General features: G+C 43.6%; 1 protein-coding gene across 6 annotated transcripts; it reads left to right on the forward strand.

Moving 5' to 3' along the window:
• Positions 1-24297, forward strand: LOC126527345 (uncharacterized). 6 transcript variants are annotated; one of them, XM_050175141.3, is made up of 12 exons: positions 4-278; positions 4919-6284; positions 8000-8181; positions 9796-9836; positions 12001-12437; positions 13488-13585; positions 14130-14161; positions 15696-15826; positions 17129-17226; positions 18590-18621; positions 21154-21302; positions 24018-24297. In XM_050175141.3, exons 2-11 carry the CDS (start codon positions 5041-5043, stop codon positions 21295-21297), a joined length of 2439 nt encoding a protein of 812 aa, XP_050031098.2. In that variant the 5' UTR covers positions 4-278; positions 4919-5040; the 3' UTR covers positions 21298-21302; positions 24018-24297. The 6 variants fall into 6 exon arrangements, with proteins under 6 accessions (XP_054924650.1, XP_050031098.2, XP_050031099.2 ...); XM_050175142.3 differs by having other exon boundaries at positions 17132-17226; XM_055068673.2 differs by having other exon boundaries at positions 8003-8181.
• Positions 24298-24299: the final 2 nt, after the last annotated feature.

The raw sequence follows: 24299 nt of genomic DNA on the forward strand, positions 1-24299 counted from the left end.
CTGTCTGTCTGACATCTATAACCGCGCCGATGTCTGGTTGTGGGATTGTTCGATGGCGCAGTACAGCAGTTGTCTTGCCGCAGTGGGGTTCACGATCTTCATTGGAGCACGATATATGCCCAAGCGCAATGCTTGCCTCGCGAGCACCCGCGCGCATGCAAGGATCGAGGTCACGTGCTCGGCGCGCAGCAGCTGCACGTCGCGAGCCAGGGAACGCGCCTCCAGTTCGATTGCCTAGCTCGCTCGGTCGACCGTCTTGGGCCATCAGCCGATAAGAGGTAAGATATATCGCTCACACATAGCCTGTCTGTATGTGCCAGCCGGCTTAATATGTTGATGCATGATGCTGCGCAGAAGTAATGCTTCAGCCGCTGCATATCGAGCGTGCTGCTAACGGTCTTTTTTTAAAGAACACATCTAATAAAGCTCCTTGTTCGAAGCACAGTCGAAAAAGTTTCAGTGCATAAAGAGCTCTATATATGAGGGTCGAAAGCGGCAGAGAAATTATAATATCGCTGCCGCGCACGACGACGCGAAGCTCTCGCTTCGGTGCATCGTGCTATCGGCCGGCTCGCTATCTTATCGGACGAAGATCATTGCAGCGCTGCATGGCGCCATATGAGTTTGCGTTAGACTAAAAACATAACATTATACATCTAATTTATTTTTAGTGATGGGGGCCCTGGACGCCGAAACTACAGGCTAAATACTGGTGTGCCTGGGAGCGAACGTTTTTCTACCAACCGCGCAGCATCGCAATTTCTTTCTCTATGGTATTGCCATAGAGCTTGGGTATTGCCATGTCAGTGCCTCCTCTATAAATAGAGAAGGCACTGGCCATGTATATGCATTCGTTTGGCGAATCAGTTTCTACGTCATGACGCACAAGGTGGCCAAGCGGAAGCTCGCGACGTTTCTCGACACTCGATCGGCCCGACTCGCTTAATGGTAGCCCCCTGGGCCCCTAAGTAATAGGGCTATTTTTTATATAGGTTTTTTAATGGGTAAGCATTTTATGTCTACTCACAGAGGAAAACAGTCGCTGACGGGTGACGCCCAGCAGTAGTGTCTTGCAGAAGACGATCGAACATACAACGGATACTCCGAAAGTATAAGTTTCGTCATTTATTTTCACACGGAAACTTTATTACCAATAAATAAATAAATAAATAAATAAGTACGCCATGGCATCGTGCACTGTACGGCTTGCGCTATTTTTCCATAAAGTCACCACCAACATTGAGACATTTGTCGTAGCGTGCAATCAGTTTGAAGAAACCACTCTAGTAAAACTCTGTGCCCTGCGATGCAATGAATTGTCGCACAGCTAGCCTGCTCCACCTCAGCATTGTTTGATAAGCGACGTCCTGAGAGTGCGGCTTTCAATGCAGGGCCGGAGCAGGTGCCCATTCATACCGGATAACAGCATGCACTTCCAACCACGTTGTCAGCACACGCCCGTCTGCCATCGTGATTTGTTCTCGATCTCGGGCATGCCGGGGTCTGCGTGTTTAGGATTGCTAGTATGTACAGCGGGGCGTGGCACTTTTGACGGAGCTCGACGTTTCTGCGCAGGCGCGAGTAAGAGCGGGCGCGAGAGAGAAAATCTGGGGTCTTTTGCTCCTTGAATATATGACTCGGTCTTGGCACTACGGAGGTGGTTTCTTAGAGCGCGTTGTATTCGTTTGTCCCCTAGACATGCCGGCATTGCGTAGTGCGGTCGAGTTGGTTTATACACTCCGCCGCTGGCTGCCCGCGCGGTGAGGCAGTGGGCGCGGACGCCGCTTGGTGATCGCTGTGTCTGAAGGGACAATGTTCTGACTGGTGTTGTATAAGTCGCGGGTCGCTTTTTTCGTTGCGACGATAGATCGGATTTTTTACAAGCACTGCTCCAGGGGGGCACACGTAACCGGCAAACGGAGGCCTCAGGAGAGCATCTGAGGTTACATTAAAGCAGGTGGCGCAGGATCTCCGGGGCACCCAATAGCGGGGGGATCAAAGCTAGAAGCCGGACTGGTCCGTGGATTGGGGCTCGCAGAGGCCTGCACGTGCCAGGGAAGTATAAGATCGGTTGTCCGCTTTCGCGGACAGCCAATTTTTTTATGCGAACACTCCCTGGCACGGTTCGGCCTCTACGGCCCCAACCCACGGGCCGCCCTGCTTCCAGCTTTGATGTACCCGTTGCCGCTTTGGTGTCCTGGAGGCGCCGCCAATAATGCGAAATGACACGCTGTTTTCATTAGTAAAAACATGATCGAATAAACATGATTGCGTCGAGCCGCCAACTTGCGATGCTAAGTTCAGCACTACCGCGCCCTGCGACTTCCCGGCACGCCTAGGGAAAAGCGCATACAAGGCGCGCCAAGAAACTCCTCCGTAGTACCTAGGCAGAGTTGTATTTTTCAAGGAGCAAAACTCCCCACATTTCCTCTCTCGCACCCGCTCTTACTCGCGCATGCGCGCAAACGTCCGTCGTCTCCGCAAGTGCCACGCCCCGCTGTACCTACAAGCAGTTGTAAATACGTGCCGTCTGATGCTCTCTCTTCTTCGGCATGAGTCATTCCTCCTCCGCTGATGTTCCTTCTGTCATTGAACCAGCAACAGGCGTGAATTGTTATGCTGATTGTTTGTTTCACCTGTGTACAAACTTCTCTTTTAAAAAAGATGACTTTCAGAACGTCCCACGTATATGAGCCATATGAATGTGTTGTACTGCATGTTCTGTCTTGTCGCGCAGCACAGACACATAAGTGGTCAGTGAGTTGATAGATGAGGGGTTATATGGGTATTATCGCGGTTGATAATGGTTCGACGCGGATGGATAAAGTGCTAAAAGGCGATAAGGGCTTATAGAGGTCGGAACAATTGTGATCAGGTTGATAAGCATCGTTGAGGATTGATAAGTGTCGGATCAAGTCCGATAAGGTTGATAAGGCTTAATAAGGGTCGGGTCGCTTCCGATAAGGTTGATAACGATCGGCACGGGCTGATAAGGGTCGGACATGTCCGATAAGGTTCATGACGACAGCTAAGGGTTAATATAAGGGTCGATAAGAGTTGGATTGAGTCTGATCAGGTTGATAACGACCGATACGGGTTAATAAGGGTTTATACTGGTCGCATCAAGAACCAAAGCAAATTACAAGGCCAATAAAGCACACATTTCGTGAATTGTCTGCTTTGTCGATTGCCGTAAACAACATACATTGTGTGATATACGTGGAGATGAGCAAGTGGCACAATGCTAAAACTGTTGAGTGGAGTTATCATAATTTTTACCTACACTTTGCACAGGTTCATACAGTTGAGTGTAGTGTCAGGCAGATGCCATGCTGTCATGTGCTGCTCTGTAGAAAGTGTAGTTTTCATGCGATACTACCGCTATAAAAGATGGCTTCGTGTAGGTGGTGGGAGCTACACTTTTTTCTACACCAGTTAAAAAAAATGGCAACTTCCTGCACAAGCTACTCGTATAGCCAGTGTAGGTAAAAAAAAAAGCCCTACTCACTGAGCAGCCCGATTAAAATGGACCGTGGAGCGAGCTGGAGTGGAGTGTACGTGCGTGTGTCAAAATGTCGCAATACCTTCCACATACATGAACACCTTTTGTGTCATGATACATAGACCTTAATAAACGCAACCGGTATTGGTTCCTGGAAAAATAGTTATAGTAAATAGGATGGTTTTCATGGTTTCGAAGTTGGGTTGTATCATTTTATGCAAAAGGAAAGTAACAAAAGGCATCACATTTAATGCCAGTACTCTTTTAATGCGAAAGTGTTGCAGTGATATTCAGTAGCTACTTGCAGTCTCCATAGCACACAGCAGGCACAATTTATGCCCCTAGAGGCATATTCATCTGCACTGTGTGATCTGCTCCACACCTGTTGTCTCCTTGCTGCCCTACTAGTATATCTATGATGTTTGGAAACCCACATGTACAAGGAATGCTAGATGGCCTTTATAAACAATGTGGTTCTTTTGTGATAACTGCATTCATATTAGCTCTGTTATTGACGTTATTATTGACTGTGCCAAACACTATCAGAGCCAGCCAGCATCCTTGCCTATTTTGAAAAATGTAGCATCTTTGATCTCTTAGGACATCCAGTCAAAGCCATTTTTCGCAAATGCAATGCTTAAACCCACGACAACCCTCCTCCGTGTTATGACTGCTCTCTCTTCTAATGTTTACAGCCATTGGACAGGGTCACCTATCATGCTTTGCATGTACCCACCCTAAGAAGTTCACAATAGTATTGATATTTTCATGGTTATTTCATAAACAATAAAGAGAGAAACAACAGAGTATTTTGATGTTAATGCTCAACAAACTCAAAAATGCAGATGCTCAAAACTTTCAAAAAGTGCAGTCAACCGTGCCAATAACAAGGCTGTCACGTCTGGAACTATGCCCTGCGGAGGAAGGGTCAGTATGCATCGTACATTCAACAATGGTGCAAGTTACTTGTGAGATAGAGCAGAGCTGGCTAAAGTTGTACTGAAATTTAGATTATACTGTACAGCTGATACACTTGCAGCAAAGCCATACGTATGAAAGAGCTAGGTGGCCGTCAACAGCCATCCACACCTCTTGTTGCACACTAAGCTTGACCATGGAAGGCAGACATTAGTAAAAACGATTTCTTTTCTATGTGGCCTACAACCATGCACACAATAAATGGATGTACCCATTTGACAAGAACATTAATTTGCATTGAGTCGTTGTTTTCTAGTCATCCTTATGAAGTCTCCTCATGTAGCAGCACTGCAGCACAAAAGTGTGACATTTTTGATGACGCACTTAGCAACAAGTAGTGTTGACCAGCGCATGCTTATTGGAACCGCACAACCTATTCTTCTAATGTTCACATATGCTTCCAATGCTCAGCATTCGTGATCCTCTCTTCTTTTGTAGTGAGCCACATCGAAGTCATCGAATGCCTGCATTGTGCTGCAGCTGCTGCTCCTGCTGTTCTGGTGTACCCTGACAAGGTCTACAGCGCTGGAAACAAGGAGAGAGTGGCAGTAAAGCCTAAAATGCCCACAGATTGCGACACAGATTCACACCTATGTAATCTCAGAGGCACCGTCTCACGTGTCATGAACGGTTATGGGTTCATCACAGTAGAACAACCACGTAGATCTGTGTTTGTACACAGGTCAACTATTTTAAACCCGAGGCCAAATGACATGAAGAATTTAGGCCTAAAGGAAAATGACAGAGTAATCCTGGACGCCGAAGTAAGTCCAGAAAACTTTAAAGTACGTTACCAAGCGATTCGCGTAAGACGTCTTGAATCTGAGAATGAAGCTGCCGCCAGCACCATGAGTGTGTCAATGCCTTGTGCAGATAGCAATGTGAAATTAGAGAATAAAGTGGGCACTATTTGCTGCGTCAGCAGAGACGGTGGATCTCTGAAGTTTGGTCCAAGAGATGTACTCTGTGCAGTCTTTGACAGAAGCTGTATTCCTGGAACACTTTTGAAGCCATCCGAGAAAGTTTCAGATATTTTCTCTGTCGGCGACAAGGTCTGCTTTCATGCGCGGGCTATTAAGAACTGCACAGAGTTTCAGGTAACATCGGTGACCACAGTCCGACGAGAAGAATCTAGTGAAGTTTTTGTGTACGACACGGTGCCTACAGGATATGCAGTGAGTAATGTAAAGAAAGAGGTAACCTGCACCAGCTACAGGGGCAATGCAGATGAATGCTCCAACTGGAGAGGCATTGCTACTGCCAACGAGTGCTCCAGTGTGAACAAGGGCCTCGCAAATCAGCTCATTTTTGTGCCGTTCACATCCGACCCCCGTGTGCCTTTTCAGAATCCTTGGAGCACATTTGAAAATGGTGCATCAGCCATGCACTCAGCCTGGCCACAACTCTCCAACGACCCCAAACTACCTGCTTCAGCAAATGTCCTTCCTGGTCCCATCATTGCTAACAGCAGCAAGTACAGTCAGGTGTTCCATACTGACGTTGCACCAACGATGTCGGTGCCAGCTGTAAAGAACAGTGACACTGAAAAAAGGGAAGCGCTTCCAGCAGAGCTGAATTTAGTCGACTGTGGAAGAAAAATCTCCACCATGGAACACAGTGCCCCAGCAAGTCAGGGCAATGGGACGAAGAACAAGCCCATTTTTCTGCCACCTAGTTGCAACAACCCTCCTGAAAAGCCGAAGTGCACACTCGATGACGGCCATTCCTCCAAGGAGTCCTGGGAGCACAACGTCCCTGTGCCGACAAGCCACCATCCTGCTCCTGCCAGCACTGATCGGCCGCCGTGAGTACATTCATGTTTACAGAGGTTGGTCTCGCAGCAGCGAAAAATCATCATCCTCCTTTGAGTAGCATGAAGCAACAAAGGAAACTTAGACAATGGTTCGCTGTCAAAGAAAAATTCTGGTTGGTATACAAAAGACTGGTCCAGCAACTTTTCGGAGAAGTTTCTCTACCACTTGAGTTTAACCAGAAGGCTGGCAGATAGCTTGATGCCAAATTAATCAACTCGGAAGTATAGGATCACCAAATATAGCAAGCATGCTCCGCAGAAATTTTCATAATGAGCGAAGTTTCATAAACACAAACATTGTCATCAAACCCATAAGTGGCACAAAGCTACAGAGGAAGAATGCACAGGTGGTGACTGCAATTATCTCGCTGCATGTTTATTTTGAACCTTGTGCTTTGGACAAGTGGAAATGAGTGCAAATTTGACGCCATACTGAGTTGCTAGAACTCTGGATTATGGCTGAAATTTTGGACAGCACTAAAATGAACTCATTTGGCAGTGCTTGAACCGCATTCCGAATTAAGGCACCTCATGCATAGTGCTATTAAATATAGTCGTGTGATATGGCTGTAACATGGTATTTTTCTTTTTGTGCGCCATAAAATGCTTAGGAGAAGCAGTCATATGGGGACGCCGCTCCTTTTGCAGCAGTTATAAGATGGGGAAATGGGCAGATCATGCTTCTTCATTAACCATAACGGCATCAAATAGCATAGAAAAGATACTGGGATCAAACTGACTGTCATGCAGATTCTAGCCGAGCATTCCAAACAATATGTGATGGCTGCTTTTCACAAGGAGATGGACAATACTTGCATTGAGAAATCATCCGTCCCATATATAAAATATCCGGTACAAGTGAAATCCATTTTTTTGTAGCCTTGTGTGAAGCAAAGTGTGTGTACAGGATACAGCGAAGAATACTGCTCAGCTGTAATGAAGAATTACATCTGACATGCAGCTTAGCAGAACAGAAGTTGGGCTTGTTGTATTGACAAACATGTGCTCTAGCACAAGAGACAGCTCACAAGAATAAGGAAAGACATGGAGGAATGGTTACAACCAAACAGTCATAAAGGCTCACATTAGAAAATATTGAAGAGCTGGTTGAACTAGAATCTTTAGAACTAAAACTGTAGCTTGAGGTACTACATTTCAAGTTCATTGAGCCATTCCATGTTTCTAACTTCAACCTTTAGGAACATGTTGTTTTGGTGTAGTGATTTCTCCGCTTCTTACCTCATTAGTCTGAGCTGAGATGAACTTCACTAAATTTTTAGAAACCTTAGTAGATGTTTTAGGCGTGGAGATCAGTGTTGTGCAGATAAATAGAAATATTACAAGGTGGCTTAATCATAATTAGAACATTAGCTGGTTTTACTATGGATTCTGGCATGTCCAGTTTGCTCCTCGTATATTACATTAGGCACCCTAGTTTGCTAGTCTGCCAGATTTTAATGGCTTTAGTCCTACATATGACAAAGCGCGCACACACACCTCTGTGCATGAACAAACACAAATGCATGCAAGTACGTGCAGGTATGGATGCTTGCACAAATTTATATACAGTATTTTTGCAATCCAAAATTGCTTCTAGTGTTGTATTGAGGTTCATGTTTCTAAGTGGGATTTCGTGGCAGACCCACTTGATGGCTCGGTTTCATCTGACAGCATTGTCTACCACCATTCTCTTTTCTTTTCTGCAGCAGATACACAATTACTTCCGAGAGGACAGCTGGACAAGGCTTCCACTTTGACACCACATTTGTCAGCAACGGCGAAAAGCAGTGGGTCACACGAGCAAGTGACGGCCTGCCCACCACCGCTGCTGATGAAAGGCAGGCAGCTGTGGCTGTTCCCACGAAAGGCAACGCAAGCAATAAGCATGGTAAGCAAAGGAACCATGTACTTTGCAGTGTGCTATAGAAGCACCAACAGGAGATTTTCAACTGATAATTTTTTTTTCCTTAAATGAAGAACCAGAGCCTTGAAACCCTAAAATAAAAGAACACTGGCAGGCGACACACCGTTCCAAATAATTTACTTTAACACTTGCTTTTATGAACTAGTTTTACTCTCCAGTGTCGTGGAGGTCGGTGCGTGATGATTTCATTACAGACTAGCTCGCTCCATTATCGAGATTGCTGCAGCTGCCACACACGGGTGCAGCCAAAGGAAACAAGTCTGTCACTGTTTGAAACACTGTTCTGGTGTTCTGGCAACACTAGCCAGAACACTGGAAGTGAGCTTCATCCTAAGCCACCTATGGGTTCATTTGGAACCTGTACGTACAGTTCTTGTTGGAATGTCGAATGGAGATGTACACTGCATTTACTCTACATTCCCTGTGATGCCGCCGCAATTGGGTACCTTGCACCGTACATTCCCTGTGATAGCACTGCAATTGGGGACCTTGCACCAGTCTTTTCCCTCTGACTGCACACCAAACCTCTTTTTCCTCATCCTCTGTTCCTGCTCTGATACTACAAATGACACTTGCTGCCTGTCAATCAATCTTGGCTGAAGACATTTGGCCAGAAATTTGGAGCACAGAACCAAAACTCGACAAGAAGGAAAAAATTAGGTGCATCATTCATAAAGAGGGTCAGTTGGTATGGTTAGTGCTCATCTTGCATTGGTTCTTTCCTCATCTACGAGTGCAGTTAAAGGCTTTTTCCGGTGTGCAGCCACATAGCTAAATTCAATGTATTGCGTAAGTAAAAGTAAATGATTAATGCTATCAACATAAAGAATGACAAGAACAGACATGTAAGCTGCTTCTTGTTCTTCCAGTTTTGTCTTTAATATGATCGGTATTATATTTTTATCTTTTGATGATGGTAAGCCCGAAGATAGGTTTAGTTGCAGAGTAAGAGGTGCCACACCTCTTTATTTTTTACCATTGCTGGGGCCATATTCTTGACATAGCTTTCGGGGAGCATGGCTTTCAGTGTAACCTGATGGCTAAGCAAGTGGGAAGAATGCCCATTGTTTCAATGAGCCATGGCATTGGATGCCACATTATGCAAAGGTGAAACTACTGATGCTGAAAGTGATAAACTGAGAATGTGGCACCTGGTTTAGCCCCATAAGTTTCTCAACTGATTGAGTAGAACATAATGATGCATCCACATAGCTTCTTTGCAGTTTTGTAGTTGAGCTGACTGCGCATTGCTCCATAAAAAGACACACTTATAAAAAAACTTGAAATCAGCGCAGTTATCTGCAGCATCTAAGCATGTAAAACATGGGTGGAGCGGATTGTGATAAATTCACTGTTTTAATGTCAGCTGGGGCGATACAGAGAGGAATGCTTTCTCATCTTGTTTCTTTATCCGCATTGCGTCACTTCGCAGTCATTCTGGCTTCTTTTACTATACCTGTTAAGTTAGTGCATCCTTGCACCAGCCTTCTTTACATTTGTCTTGCAGTGATAAGTCTTCTCCGACTTTGGCAAAGATCAGTGTGAGAAGTTAGTGAGTTTTGTTTGGGTGTGTTACAGATGCTGTTGCATTAGAAAAACTTGGCTTGGACAGTGGATGTGTAAGTAGCTGCTTGTGTTTGTCTGTTAAGTATATAACACTGTATATGTTTACCATGTACTGTTAAACCTCAATATAACGAAATTCTCGATATAACGAAGTATTAAAGCTTTTATAACTTCCTGTCCATATAATACCACGTATTTGGAACCCCAATGAAACGAAGTATGTTTATACACGATTTCAATACAACGCAATTTAATGGCCACCGCAAAGAATTACTGACGCAGTAAATGGAAACTGCCACGGGCACAGATGATCAAATCATTAAAATACATGTGGTTGCTTGCCAACGCAATTCTCAAATCGCGCGCTGACAGAGTGGCTGCCGAAGTGGAGCAACATAGTAACAAGACACTCTCGCCGACATGTTGGAAGTCCAAGTGCAATAAGATCCTATCGTATCATAAGAAGCCAACAAACACTGACACCAAGGACAACATAGGGGAAATTACTTGTGCTTAATGAATGAAATAAAGAAACTATAAATTAATGGGAATGAAAGTGGATGAAAAAACAGCTTGCCGCAGGTGGGGAACAATCCCACAACCTTCGCATTTCATATTGCGATATTATACCTTCATATCATAATATGACTAATAAAAATCGGGCCCCTCGGTTAACCCCCTTTATTCTCGTTTAAGATCCTATCGTGCATCGTATGCTTTGGGTGCGAGGGAAAGCATGCGACCGTGAGCCGAGAAGGATAGTGGCTTGATGCGCACGCAGGGGAAGTGGCACACGGTAATGCGATCAAGTGCGTGGTATTGTTGTGAGAGTTGGTGGAGAGGGAGGGGGGGCGAGCGCACGCTTCTTCTGCCTGGCCGTCGCTGTGCACGGCGCGGCTGAGCGAATGCGCGGTTATCGCACGCTACCTTGGAGGTAATCTGTGGTGGGTGCAAAAGCTGGGCCATCCGAGACGTCGTGTGCGCTGTCTTTCCTGTGAGTTCAGTACCTGGAGGTCACGTAATCTCGAGTTCCAGAGATGCGTTGAAGCGACAGGCAGACGAAGCGTTCGCTCCCCTCTGCCTGCATTCACTTTTCCTGACCAGTGTCATCCCTCTGTGGGCAACAATATCAGCCGTGGGGTGGAGTGGACGCGAAAGCGTCACAGGCTTCGTACTGCCTATGTGAAGAGATCGTCGGCACAGCTTGAAATCGCATCTTTGGCTGCCGACTTTCAAATTCAACAAAAATTATTTTTTTCTCTCATAGAAATTTTTTTCCGATTGCCCAATAATTCGGAAACTTTTGCGGCCAGTTCCGTACGAGTAAGAAGACTCTGCATGCGACTGTACTTATTTGCCTAAAAGGTGAAATTTCAATATAACGAAATGATCGAATTATCCGGCGGGTCGAATTAAACAAGTTCAGAAAAAGAAAAAAACTCCAAACGCACCGCTGATTCATTTGGTTGTGCTTGCTCGAGTTTAACACGCCTCCGAATCAAACGCGTGCCCACTGCCTATGTCTTCAGAATAGAAAACTAACGTAAGACATAAAGCTCCTAACCAAAGTAAATTACATCTAATGCGCACCCGATTTTTTTAGAATGGCGGCTGGTTTTCTAAAGTCAGCTTCGCCGCACGGTTTTAGAGTCAGCTTCACCGCTTTACAGTTGTGCTATGAGGTAAAACGCACAAACGCCGTGAAGGCGGTTTTGGTTTCATATCAGATTGCACTGTGCAGATAATTTTCGGCCCAATTTCCTTGGAAAACAAAAGACGCCTGTTAGAATCGAGTAAATACCGTAATCAGACATTGTGAGCTACCATTATTGCATGAAAATTTTCTTAGGGCAGGCTGAAAATAGACGTTTTCGACAGGAGATGGTGTGTTCAATGCGTTCACTGTCCCCTCAGCTTCGCCAAGACAGACACTGCCACTAAAGGAGTCGTTATTGGGATCACCATAGGGGCCAGGCGCGTACGTGCTTACTGGTCATGATCGAAATAAGGAAAGTTTAGGCCCATAGAAAGGCATGGGCACCAGCCGGGACCTTCGATCGGGATTGAATTGACTGAAGTCGTATTAAAGGAAGTCTACTGTGTAATGAAGGAAACTGCCAACTTTAGCGACTTAGGTATATTGACATTTAACTATAATTGACCAAATGCTGATTTGTTTGCCTTGCGTAAAGAACTATCTGACTGTACATTTTACAGGTTAGCCACAACAGCAGCAACTCCAGTGGTCCACCTCCCTGGACATCCACTGAGACAAGCTTATCCTCCCCGGGGTGCCGCGTGTCTGTGCACAGTAATGCGAAAGCAGTGGTTGAGCGAGTCCAAGAGCGCTCTGCAAGAGTCAGATTTGAACTGGAGGGGATCTCAAATTCCATAGATGTTATGGCAATCTGTCTCTACAGGGATGGCAGAAACATCACGGGTGACCTCCGCTGCGCTCTATCTGAGGGTGACGAGATCATGTTAGACTACATGATTGGAAGCACAGGTTGTGAGCTGTTAATCCACTGCAATGCGGCCTGGCAGGGGCAGAAGCCACAGGGAGTGCCTTACGCCACTCCAGAAGAGTTTCTAGAGATGCTGTATGCCTACAGGGCCAGCGATGAGGGATCCCTGCCATCTGCTGACTGGCGGAGGCAAGTCCCACAGACTGTTTCTTGTTCATTGCAGCATGAAGGTGCCATCGCTGATCATTGAATGCCAAGTGCTATAAAATATTGGACCGCTTAAGCGGCCAAGTTTTTTATACTCTAGATACTGTGCATCACAAAATTCAGCAAAAAAATAATTGATATCAAAGCGAAAAAAAAAAAATTCAGATTACTTTTCACCAAAAGTAATGAAAAACTCTGAATGTTAAGAGCCCGCAACGAGGCACCTTGGCCTGCCTTCATATTGGACGGCACTTGGAACTTGGAAGCCACATTCTGGGGATTTGTGTAGTATCCGCGCAAACCACCAGGTGCTCATGCTATCTGTTCAGATGCTGTTTAAGGATTATTAATAAGGATAGACAGTTAACAGCCCTGGAACTTTGCCGATATTTCTTCAGTAATATGTACTACTCATTTATAACCAATAGAGCAAAAGTGACTACTCGTTTATAACCAATAGAGCAAAAGTGAAGTTTTGTTACAGCTGGCCTTTCCGTGAGGGCTGACTGGGAAGTAGTGGCATTGGTTCGTGTTTGGAGTGAGTACTGTCCTTTTGCTTTAGTACATGCCACAAAGCATGATATGAAGCACACATTTACTTCAGCATGTAATATCAACAGTATATGAAAAAAAGGAAAAACAAAGTTTTAAGCTCCAGCATGTGGTTTCCATTTTTTAAAATAATTCTTCAAGGTATTTATTTTTCTGGCCTTGTTTAAATCTCGGCATAGTATGCATTATGAATTACACTTACTGCAAACATTTTTGCTTTTGGCTCTCATGAGCATGGAGTACACTGTAATATGCTTCAAGGAGGCCACACAACTTCATGGTAATTACAGCTGATGATTACACAGGCTAACGGACTACTAGTCTCCAAGCAGGCTACAGTATGTGTGACGTTGCAATCCCCATAGTCTCTGCGGAACTTGCACACTAGGTGGAGATAAATTTTGAAGCCTGTCTTCCCATGTTGCTCTTCTTGTTTCAACATGCTTCTAGCTGCTAATGTGTTTGCCTGCTCACCAACAGCTCTGATCGCAACTGTCCCTCAGTGAAGAGCTACAAAACAATGGTGGACCGAGAGCAGCTGCCGTTGCAGGCAGCGGAAGCACCCGGAACAGCTGCAGGTTAGTACGAGGAAAAAGAAAAAGAGTGCATGCAGTTTACCTGCAACACTAGCTCAGTGGATATGAACTACTGCTCATTACGAAAGCCTCATAGGCTTGATTCCGAACTACCGCAGCAGCATTCCAATGAAGGCGCAATGTGAAAATGCTTGCGTCCCGAGAACTGGGTGCACACTTAAACGTTTAAAGAACACTGGGGTGCATATTTTTTAACATTCTGTGTCATTTTACATTCTTTATGACCTTTGTTGTCGCCTCGGACATGCCTTGCATGCCATAATGTCAGTTGGAATTGGTCACTCATTCTGTCATCAGATTGTTATTCCTGATTATGGTCACATGAAAGGTTAATTGTGCTCCCATCACTGTTTACCAATTATGAAATACCAACTATTCCATTCCCACGCCCCATGTAATTGAGTTTCTAGACATATATTACGAACACGTGCACAAATCAAAACCTCTCATTCACATTTCTTTGATTATTGGCACTGATAGTTATGATTGCATAACATTTTCTTCATTTTTTCCTAATATTCCTTAGGAGTTTGCCACGAAGACCGACAGGCTCTTGATGTGAGTAGAGTTCTTTTGCTGTGTGGAGTTGTGTAAAAATAAGCACAAATACTGTTTCTTAATCATGTGTCACATGCATTGATGTTCGACGTCATGAACCTTACTAACTTGACAAATAACATAAAAATAAAATTTAGGTAGCTAATTACCTACTTCCACAAGTAAACTTATTAGTTCACTTTAAAGCACAGTTGCAATTGCAAATTCTTTTTTTTTTTTGCAATTGAATCTAAGTAATTGTGAAGCCATGCCTGCTTAGCAAAAATCCTGATACGAGCAGCAGTTCTGAGAGATCCATTATCAAAATTCATGGTGAAATAGATAGTTGTTGCAGTTAAAGTCTCTTGTACAGTGTTGTGACAGTTTGTGTGTTTGTCCCAGTGGTGCCACGCATGCTGAGGCTATGCAAGTGACATACCTGCAACGCTTCGTAAATGTAATTCAAAGACTGACTGTGCTGACCCAGTGATGCTGGGTCACCGAAGTGGTTTAGCCAAAGTGGCTAAACTTTTGACTGAATCGAAGGATGATGTCTTTGATGGCTTCGAGTGATGTGCGATAAGCGTGGGCTTTCTGTGCCTAAGAGGTGTGTTGGTTGAACCTTTTCTGCTAGAATTTGCGGGGCACACAAAAATATTCTTTTATGGAAATTCAGTGCCCTGAAATGGGTAAGGGTCCCATTTTAAGATGAAGTGTACAAGTGTGCATAATTGTGTTTCATGATGCCACCCGAGTTAAAATATGTGCGTCTTGTAGACAGGCGTGACTTACATGCCAATTTTTTCTCCCCTACTCTCGATAAGTAGGGGGTATGACATATACAAAGGTATGACTTGTAGTCCGGAAAGTACGGTAGTTTACTATGTTATTGAAGTTTGTATTGGCATTCTGTATTGGCTACACCAAGCGTTCATTAGGCAACTAGGCCTATTAGCACTGACACTATAATGTAAGGAGGCTACGTTGACATGCAGATGCATTGGCCGACCAGAACTATCATCCTAGCATGCCACAATGAGTATGGCTTCAATTCTGCAATTACAGTGAAATTCCTGGTGCCAATAATTAAAGCTAATTAGTGAATTTGTGGACTGGCGAGCTCATTAGTAATTTAAGACGTGTCCGATGTCTGCTACAATGAATAACACATTGCCAGAAAACTGTTCCCGTATCTCCCACAATGTCATTTTAATAGGTTTCCTTTGTTGAAAAAATTTGCATAATCTCGTTAGTTTATTAGGCACCATAGCAATACTGAGACAAAACCTATAGGCTAGTTCAAAATTTCTGCAAGACCACTGCAGGGGACTAAGGAATAATAGAATGATGTGTTAGAACCACAAAACTGTCATAAGCGTGTTGTCATAACCCTTCAGAAGTACTAGGGGTCTCGCTCACAGTCTCACTCGAATACAATTGCTGCTGCATTCTCATAGCTGGCTGTGCTCACTGACGGCTCCGATGCAGTAGTATTCTTTTTTTTTTTTGCAAGGAATACATGCTGAAAGCAAGTGTTGTTTATTTTTTCTTTTAGGAAGTAACCCTACAAAGGTTGGCCACACACATGAAGAAGGCAGTCCAAGGCCAGATTCACCAAGTGATGCAGAGGGTGAAGCTTGAATCCTTGAGGCGCTTCGGCATCCCTGAGGAAGCAATTGGCGTGAGGTCAGCATTCAGGACGGCTTGTGCGTGCTCTGCCAACTGCGGGAACCTTAACATGCAGTTAATCTATGGTCACGAGACTAACGTCACTATACCGAAGTTGCATCCAACACGAAAATACAATCTTTATATATGAAGTTCGTTATAAGCATATATTCATTGCATGCTGACATCGTCCTGAATATTTTTTTTTACTCCGTTATATCCGTTGCAAGTTGATCCCGGATATATATCCAGGGTGACCAGAGGTTACGCTGCTATCGGCGAACATATTGCAGCAGGTGCATGGCCGGGCATGTTCATGCATGATTTGCAGCAAGAAGGGTGTCTGGGCACACATCTATGCAGGCTGTTTGCTTCCACATTTCGTCCATTTCCAAGCTATCCTAAACAAGAAAACATGCAACAAACACTTCAAAGCACAAGGTGAACTGCACTGTGGCATTTCGGGCGACAAGGGCTTTAGGGTTAGCATAGTTAGCCTCACGATCAGTCCATTTCCACAGCACAAGTGACTTGTGACATTTGCATGCAAGAAAGATTGTCTTTGACATGACCTTAGAGAACCTGTTCGGCAAATTCCCACTTTTCACTGTCTTGGAAGCCTGTCCAAGACATGCAGGGTTTTCAGATAAGCTTCATACAGGCGTATTTACATATTTTAGATTATTGATATATCGAACTATTGCATTATCCTCTTCGATTTCGTTATCTCCGAGATCAATTGTATTACTCGTTCATGACCAATTCATTCAAATTGAAGTTTTGTTGCAGCTGGCATTCAAGTGACGAGTGACCATGGACAGTATAGTCATTGGTTCATGTTTGAAATGAGTGTTGTCCTTTTGCATTAGTACACACCACAAATCGCAGTGCGAAACGCATATGTACTTGGACGTATAATATCAGCAGTAGATGAAAAAAAGGTTTAACTCCAGCGGGTGGTTTCCATTGTTCACACACTGCTGGTAATTTCTTGATGTGTTTATTTTTCTGCGAAACCTTCGTTTCGTATAAATGTCAACATAATGTGCATGATGAATTGCACTTACTGTAAACATTTGTGCTTTTGGCTGTCATTAGCATGGAGCATAGCGCTAATGATTACACAGTCTAACAGACCACAAATGTGTAACAGACTACTAGTCTCCAAGCAGGCTACAGTATGTGTGCTGTTGCAATTCCCATAGTGTCAGCGGAGCTTGCAGACTAGGTGGAGTTAAATTTTAGAGCCTGTCTTCCGATGTTGCTGTTCTTGTTGCAACATGCTTATACATGCTAATGTATTTGCCTGCTCACCAACAGCAGTGATCACAACGGTCCCTCAGTGGAGAGCTATAAAACAATAGTGGACCCGGAGCAGCTGCCGTTGCAGGTGGCGGAAGCACCCGGAACAGCTGCAGGTTAGTACGAAGAAGAAAAAAAAAAAAAAGGAGGCATGCAATTTACCTGCAACACTAGCTCAGTGGATATGAACTACTTCTACTCATTACGAAAGCTTCATAGGCTTGATTCCGAGCTACCACAGCAGCATTCCAATGAAGGCGCAGTGCGAAAATGCTTTTGTCCCAAGAACTGGGTGCCTGTTTAAAGAACACTGGAAAGCACATTTTTTAACGTTTCATATCATTTTCCATTGTTTATGACCTTTGTCATCGCCTCATACATGTTTCGGATGCCTTAGTGTCAACTGAAATTGGCCACTTGGTGTGTCATATGATCGTTATTGCTGGCCGTTATAATTGTATTGCTCTTTCTTTATCCCTGTGTTCCCATCAGTGTTTTGTATTTATTGAGTGCCAGCTAACTGGCTCCCGAATGTTGGTTTTAATTGCATTTCTAGACATGCATTACCATTCCATCCAGAAGCTGGCAATATTCATATTTCTTTGATTATTCTCACTGTCACATTTTATTTATTCTTTTTTATTTGAAAAACCTGTAGCACCATGAAGGCAGTAATGCCGATGTCCCCATACAGAACATATATACAAAACCTAAAAACAAAAGTCATGCGCCTATAGATAACATATTTACAAGAACAAAATAGTTAATGAAGAGAAAATGACACATCCACCCAAACGTAGCTAAGTGCTACAAAGGAAACCCATACGGTTTCCTCGAAAGGAAAGCTTCGCAGTTGAATAAAAATTCGTCCTGGTCTGAAACTCGAACCCGGGACCACCACTTTTCCGGGGCAGCCGCTCTACCATCTGAGCTAACCAGGCGGGTAGCGGATGGCAGGCGAAGTCGTATTTATCAACAACTCTGAAGCAAAGGCAAGAGTTTGACGTAATAGTTCTGTGGAAACCCGCAAGGTGGAGAGAAGTAATTAACAAAGGGAAAATGAGACATCCACCCTTACGTAGCTAAGTGCTTTTATTCAACTGTGAAGCTTTCCTTTCGAGGAACCCGTGTGGGTTTCCTTTGTAGCACTTAGCTACGTTTGGGTGGATGTCTCATTTTCCCTTTGTTAATTTCTCCTTTCCACCTTGCGGGTTTCCGCAGAACTATTACGTCAAGAACAAAATAAATGCATGACACATTCATTAAGCAATATTCTTTAGAAGTCAACGAACTTTACATTAAACTGGGATGCTACACGGACAGAATTTACTTGAAGTAAAAAGCATAACAACTTCCTTATTAAACAATATTACTTAGGTATAAACGAAACTCTGCCTCAGACTGGAAACCTTCTACGATATGCAGAAGTTTGCTCCCCTGTAAAATGGCGTGCTATCTTTTTGTTCTAATCTTTCTTAGGAGCTGGCCACGAGGACGAAGAGGCTCTTGAGGTGAGTAATCTTGCATTGCTACGGGTACATTTATAAGAAAAAAAGTTCCTTTTGATGAATTGTTGATGCTCTAGGCACAGAACCACGATGGGAAAGATTAATTTCCTGAACAATATAGAATATATTAAGAAATTCTTGCTTTCATTTACTTTGTCATGATTGTCTTGGAGTTTAATATCAGGTTTTTTCCTGTTATTCTTCAATGTTTATTTAGAATTGTATGTGTGCTTTGGCACTTTCTCAGGTACTGAATGTGAATCAGGAATAGGTTTATCCCCAATATAAATACTGATTTTCTTTCTTTTAATCACCTGTGAGGAAGTTCAGGTGGCCAACTACCTAACTACCACAAATTTAATGATTAATTCACTTTAAGGCACACATTGGAATTGAAAAAATCAAATCTAGGCAATTGCGAGGTCGTGACTGGTTAGCAAAAATTCTGAAACTAGCAGCAGTCTCGACACATCTGTTCTTAAAATTGTGAAATACTACATTGTTCCAGTTAATAGTTCCCTGATAGCTCCCTTGCACATTTCAGAATGTCACTAACCAAATAGTCCACACTTATTTGGTTTTAGACTTAAGATAATTAGACTAACCAAGTAGGACTATTAGCACTCGCACAGGAGGTTACATTGACAAGAAGGTGCTCTGGCCACCTAGAACTAATTGTCCTAGCACACCACAATGGGCATAGCTTCAATTTTGCAATTACAGTGCACCAAATAACACTGGTAATTCAAACTGAATTAATGCTTTTGCTCACTAGCGAGCTTGTAATTTATATAACCATACAATGTCCACCATATAACAAACAATGCATTACCAAGAAATCGTCCCGTTATCTCTGTCATTTTAATACGTTCTTTTTTGAAAAATCTTGTATAAACTCTTGCATAACCCAGATAGCCCTGAAACAGTTTTGTTGATTTTGTACAAACATACTGAGTCATTAGGGTAGTTCCTTCTGGTCATTAAGTGACACATTTAAGCACACCGGTAATTTATCATAAGGTCTTAGAAATGTGCATCGCTACTGATTGCCGCAGCACCATTCGCCTGAGTTTTCAGCCACCCAATCCCAATTGATGCTCTTGGCCCAACTGACGTCAGTTGGGCGAGCTAGCCGAATAGCTACGCAGGTTGTGTCATCGATAGCATCTTCAACTTTATGGTAAATAAAGGTTGTTCGTAATAGTTGCAATGTTGGTTGATTTGTTTCTACAAAAAAAAAAGCAGCAGAAAGAGCATACAGAACGACAATTTATCACTACGCTCAAGTGCTTCCAGCACACAGCAAGTGTCGTCTGCTTGTGTTACAACGTGCTCCATGTTGACGCGAGCTGCACAGTCAGTGTTGGTCTCGAGCTTTCTTTTCTCAAGCATCATGGTTCGCCCTTGTTGCGTTGTGGGATGTGAACGTAGCGATGGGCGACATGTCAAGCTGCGACATTGTGTCCTTCTGCAAGGCAACAGACGGAGCAGAGGGGCTGCAGTGCATAGGATTGTCGGTATCCGATCGGCGCCAGGATTTACGCGTTTGCGGCAGTCACTTAACGCTCGAAGATTACTACCGTAATAGAGAGATTTAGCGTGTCCAGTATTCTGGTAAACGCAAGTGGAAGCGGACTGGGCGTTTTACTGGATGAGCGGTGGCGCATGAGTGAATGGCCTGCTCGGTGCAGCCATCTATTGGCACAGAGTTCACCCAGACAAACACAGAGCTAATATAGCAGTAATCAAGTGCATTCTACTTTGCTGCTGGTGTAAATTTTCGGCAGGAGCCTAATTGTGAACACGCTGTCTTTTTAAATGTTTAAAATGCTTTACACTTTGTTACAGCAATAGCAGCTCTGCGCCACCAGGTGACTGCACCGTGCAGGCCACTCACGTTTACGCTAAAACCCCTTCCTCACAGCGGTGGTAGTATGGAGGGGCTTAGTTCACGCCTCCACCCATCCACGAAACCACCCTGCTCGTTTGTGGTTCACGAAGTGCCGGACATGCGCAGCGCTGCAACAGAACGCTCGCAACACGCGCCGTGTGGATAGCTCTCGCGTGGGATCGAGGGCCAGGTGGCTAGCAGAGAGATTGGAGAGGGCTTGCGGCCTGGCTTCAAGGCACCGGAAGTAGATGACACGATGTCTCCCCATGACGCGGAGCCAGTGAAGGCGGAGCTTAGCTCCGGTCACTCGGCGAACGAGTTGAGGAGGAAAAACATGGCTAGGGAGGAGGATAACCTGTAATCATCTGTAACTCTGTATAGGACGCTTCACTGAAATTGTGGCACTGTTTTACTGTAGCTGTACTCTATGCGTCTACAAAATTTGTCCAAACCGTTTCAGGGACATTTTAATGAGCACCACCTCAAAGCTAAGACAAAACCATTTAAGCTGGAACAAATTTGTTAGACCAGTGCAGTGATCAAGATTAATAGAACAATGTGTTAGACTAATACAATATCTCTAGTGTTATCGTCGATAGGGATATATTTGTTGAAAGCAAGCATTGGGTCTTTTTTTCTTTCAGAAAGAAATAATGGATAGGGTGTCTACGCAGCTCTGGAAAGAAATTCCAAAAGTCATTCACAGTGTGCTGCAGGCCATCCGGCTGAAGTTCCTGGTGCAGTGGGGGATTGCTACAGAAAACTACAGCGGTTACTACAGCGGTTAACTGAGGTTAGCCTTCAGAACAGTGTACATCCTTGCCAAATGTGGGAGTTTTTAACATGCAGCTGGTTGAACCTTGTTATAACAAATTTGCATCCGACACAAAATTTCTTACATGCTGATATGATTGGCAAAAAAAGTTAGGCTTAGATTGTTATATCAAATAATTTGTTTTATCCATGTTGGTTATATCAAGGTTTAATTGCAAAAAGAAGTCACTAAAATCTGCACTTTACTTGCTTCACTGAAAGAAAATTTTGTTTGATATAAATATCAATTTGAGCCTAAATAGTTCTTTATCAACCAAGCGTCAACATCGTTATGAAATTCATATTCACGGCACAAGCCTCCGCCCCATTTCCTTGTGCATGCAGCATATGTGGAAATGTCAGAAGGCACAAATTTAAGAGTAGCATTTTGGTATTTTCACCTTGCCCTACCGGTACACTGGACAGCATAGAAATTTGGGTGAGTTGGTTGAAGGTAATGATTAAAGAACAGCACAAAGCACCCAAGTCTGGGAAGCGTGTATAAATGAAAGGACTGAAGACACATTTTCTCGACTTTTTATTTCCTACTTTCGTTGCTTTTTTTGCCCTTAGGTTCTTCTGTTCTGAACTTTCTTGGACCTGTGATGGTGGCCAAGTGCTTGCGATGTAGTATCCAATAAACCCACTCACCTTGTATGCTCGTTATCCAATACGATCTTTGACCAATTAGGTTCACTCAGTAGTCAGCATCTGTGTTTGTAGTTCTTATGTTTAACCACACTCCTATTTTATTCTTGTACTCTGGTGCTTGGTGTTGCTGTTACGTCATTGACATTTCTCCAGCTTTGCAAGTTTTGGCTTAGTTCATGCCTAATTTTTCAGGAGCCTGACATCTCCATCATGTTTTGATAAAGCGATTAATTGAGCGAATAAGTGATTCATTATAGCCAGCTTGGTGTGAAAATCGGTAAGACAAAGTGAATAGGCATGGACGAAGCACTTTTGTGTCCATCCCTTCGTTACGTTTTGGTGTGTATTTGCATGCTAGCTGCCTATCTCCAAGCATTTGCCACAAAGGTAATAAATTTCATACGTGTTCAGTTTTTGTATACCTTATGAAGCAACAGTCCATTAAATAAGCTTTAATTTAGCAGAAAACAATATCCGTAATATTGAGGGCAGTTGCAGAAACATCCAGTAGGGGGAACCTGTGCAGTGATTAAATTAAGTGCCGGCAGCCAAACAGAGAAGCTGTTTTTGATTTGTGAAGCTTTCTACAGAATGACTGTTTCATATATTACGTTTAGAACTTACAGATGTAAGGTTATGCCAAATCACATTATTTGTGCACCTTTGAGCTTGCAGTAGGAGACTCACTAGGTTTTGGTCATTAGGTGAAATTGTGCGCCGTGGCTGCTGCTCAAAGAAAAGTGTCACTATGATGATTAGGTAGTAAATACGCTTCTGTCTGCAACACCTTCCAGGCAATAAATACATCATATTATGCAACATGAACGTACGAGACAGTGGCACAGCACAAAGGGAGACTAAATAATTTTTCAAGTCAACGTGTTCTTTAAAAGCTCTATTTTTGTTAGATTCGCAATAACGGGTCGATTATAGGAGGAAATGAAGGTCAAAATTATTTTGTGAATGTCACACCAACGCCTCGGTACTGGTGTGTCAGTGTGACGTAGCGGAATTCAAAACGTGTTTTCCTGCTTGGGCTACATTGGCTCGGTAAAAGTTCCTGCATATTTCCATCTTCAGTCTTTGGCTCCTTTACAACACAGTGCAGTCCAGCTTCACTGATAAACGATTACGTAGGCCCAAGCAGGGGCCATTAAACTCCCTGATGTCACCGCTAGCTGGTGCAGGAATGTCAAGTTGTCGTTTCCATCAGTATTTCTTTTTTGAGCATTTTCTGGCTTACCAGGATGCTTCACATTGTAAGAGTGATGTTTTTGGTATTGTTGAAGGGTGATTTACTAATACAGGTGGTGTAAACTTTCTTTAATGTCCTTTTAAAGCTACCTTGAACTACATGACACATTTCTGTATCCTTCTTTCACATGTGATGCGCTACTTTTGGGTCATGAATGTGAGCAGCTAGAGAGGTGTCTGGATAACTGCACTCTCTCCTGTCCTCATTTGGCAGCACCAACCAAAACTAGCAGAGCAAATGTTAACTCATAAGTAGCTCGGTGGTTGCAATGTTCTGTTGTCGGGCACAACGCCTTGAGCTTGAATCAATGGGTACAGCCACCATGTCACTGATGGGTACAGAATTCAATACTACCCATGTAGCCGTCATTTCATTGTGTGTATAAGTACTCCAGCTGACCGAAATCGACCCGCAACTCCAACCTAACCTAAATAGTTCGGCTGTTAATAGCAGATGTGAAGCTACCTGCTGCCAAGCATGATGTTATAGGCTGAATTTCTGAAATTCCCGTAACATTATGCCGAGGGAAATGCAGAAACTTAAGTCTTTAAAAAATATATATACAGTTGCCCTCACTTTCTGATGGCCAGGTTATGGCTTTGTCATAAAACCCCATAATTAAATTTGCATGGACAATTTCCATCTGTTGACATTTTGTAGGCTGCAGAACATACGTGAGATAAAGGTAGACCTATGTGCAGGACATTAATGCACCATACATACACTTTTTGACATGCAGCAGAGCGTTTCATGTGGTGAAAGCAGTAACGCTTGACCGTTCACTTTCAGGTACACTTGAGTGACAACTCAAGCTGGAGTGGTCTGTTCCACAGCAGTCAGTGGCACTTCAGCATGAACTTTTGCAGTGCCTCAAATCTGCTCCAAAGCTTTGCTGCGACTACCACCACTGCTCTGTGATAAACAGCTTTCTTTTTGTTGTTCTTGCATGATGCCATTTGTGTCTGTTAGGTTGTTTACCTTAAAAGCAAAGTACAGTATTTATAAATGAAAAAAAGAAAAATGTTCTTGTTTCATTTTCTACAATTGCAATAAATGTTGCCAATCTGTCCC

This window comes from Dermacentor andersoni, chromosome 9 (assembly GCF_023375885.2).
Source record: "Dermacentor andersoni chromosome 9, qqDerAnde1_hic_scaffold, whole genome shotgun sequence".
Lineage (NCBI taxonomy): Eukaryota > Metazoa > Arthropoda > Arachnida > Ixodida > Ixodidae > Dermacentor > Dermacentor andersoni.

Coding starts and splice junctions, on each gene's coding strand:
- LOC126527345 (XM_050175141.3), top strand. CDS start 5,041: ATGCCCACAGATTGCGACACAGATTCACACCTATGTAATCTCAGAGGC. Junction 13,586..14,129: donor AGCACCCGGAACAGCTGCAG/GTTAGTACGAGG, acceptor AATATTCCTTAG/GAGTTTGCCACGAAGACCGA. Junction 17,227..18,589: donor AGCACCCGGAACAGCTGCAG/GTTAGTACGAAG, acceptor AATCTTTCTTAG/GAGCTGGCCACGAGGACGAA.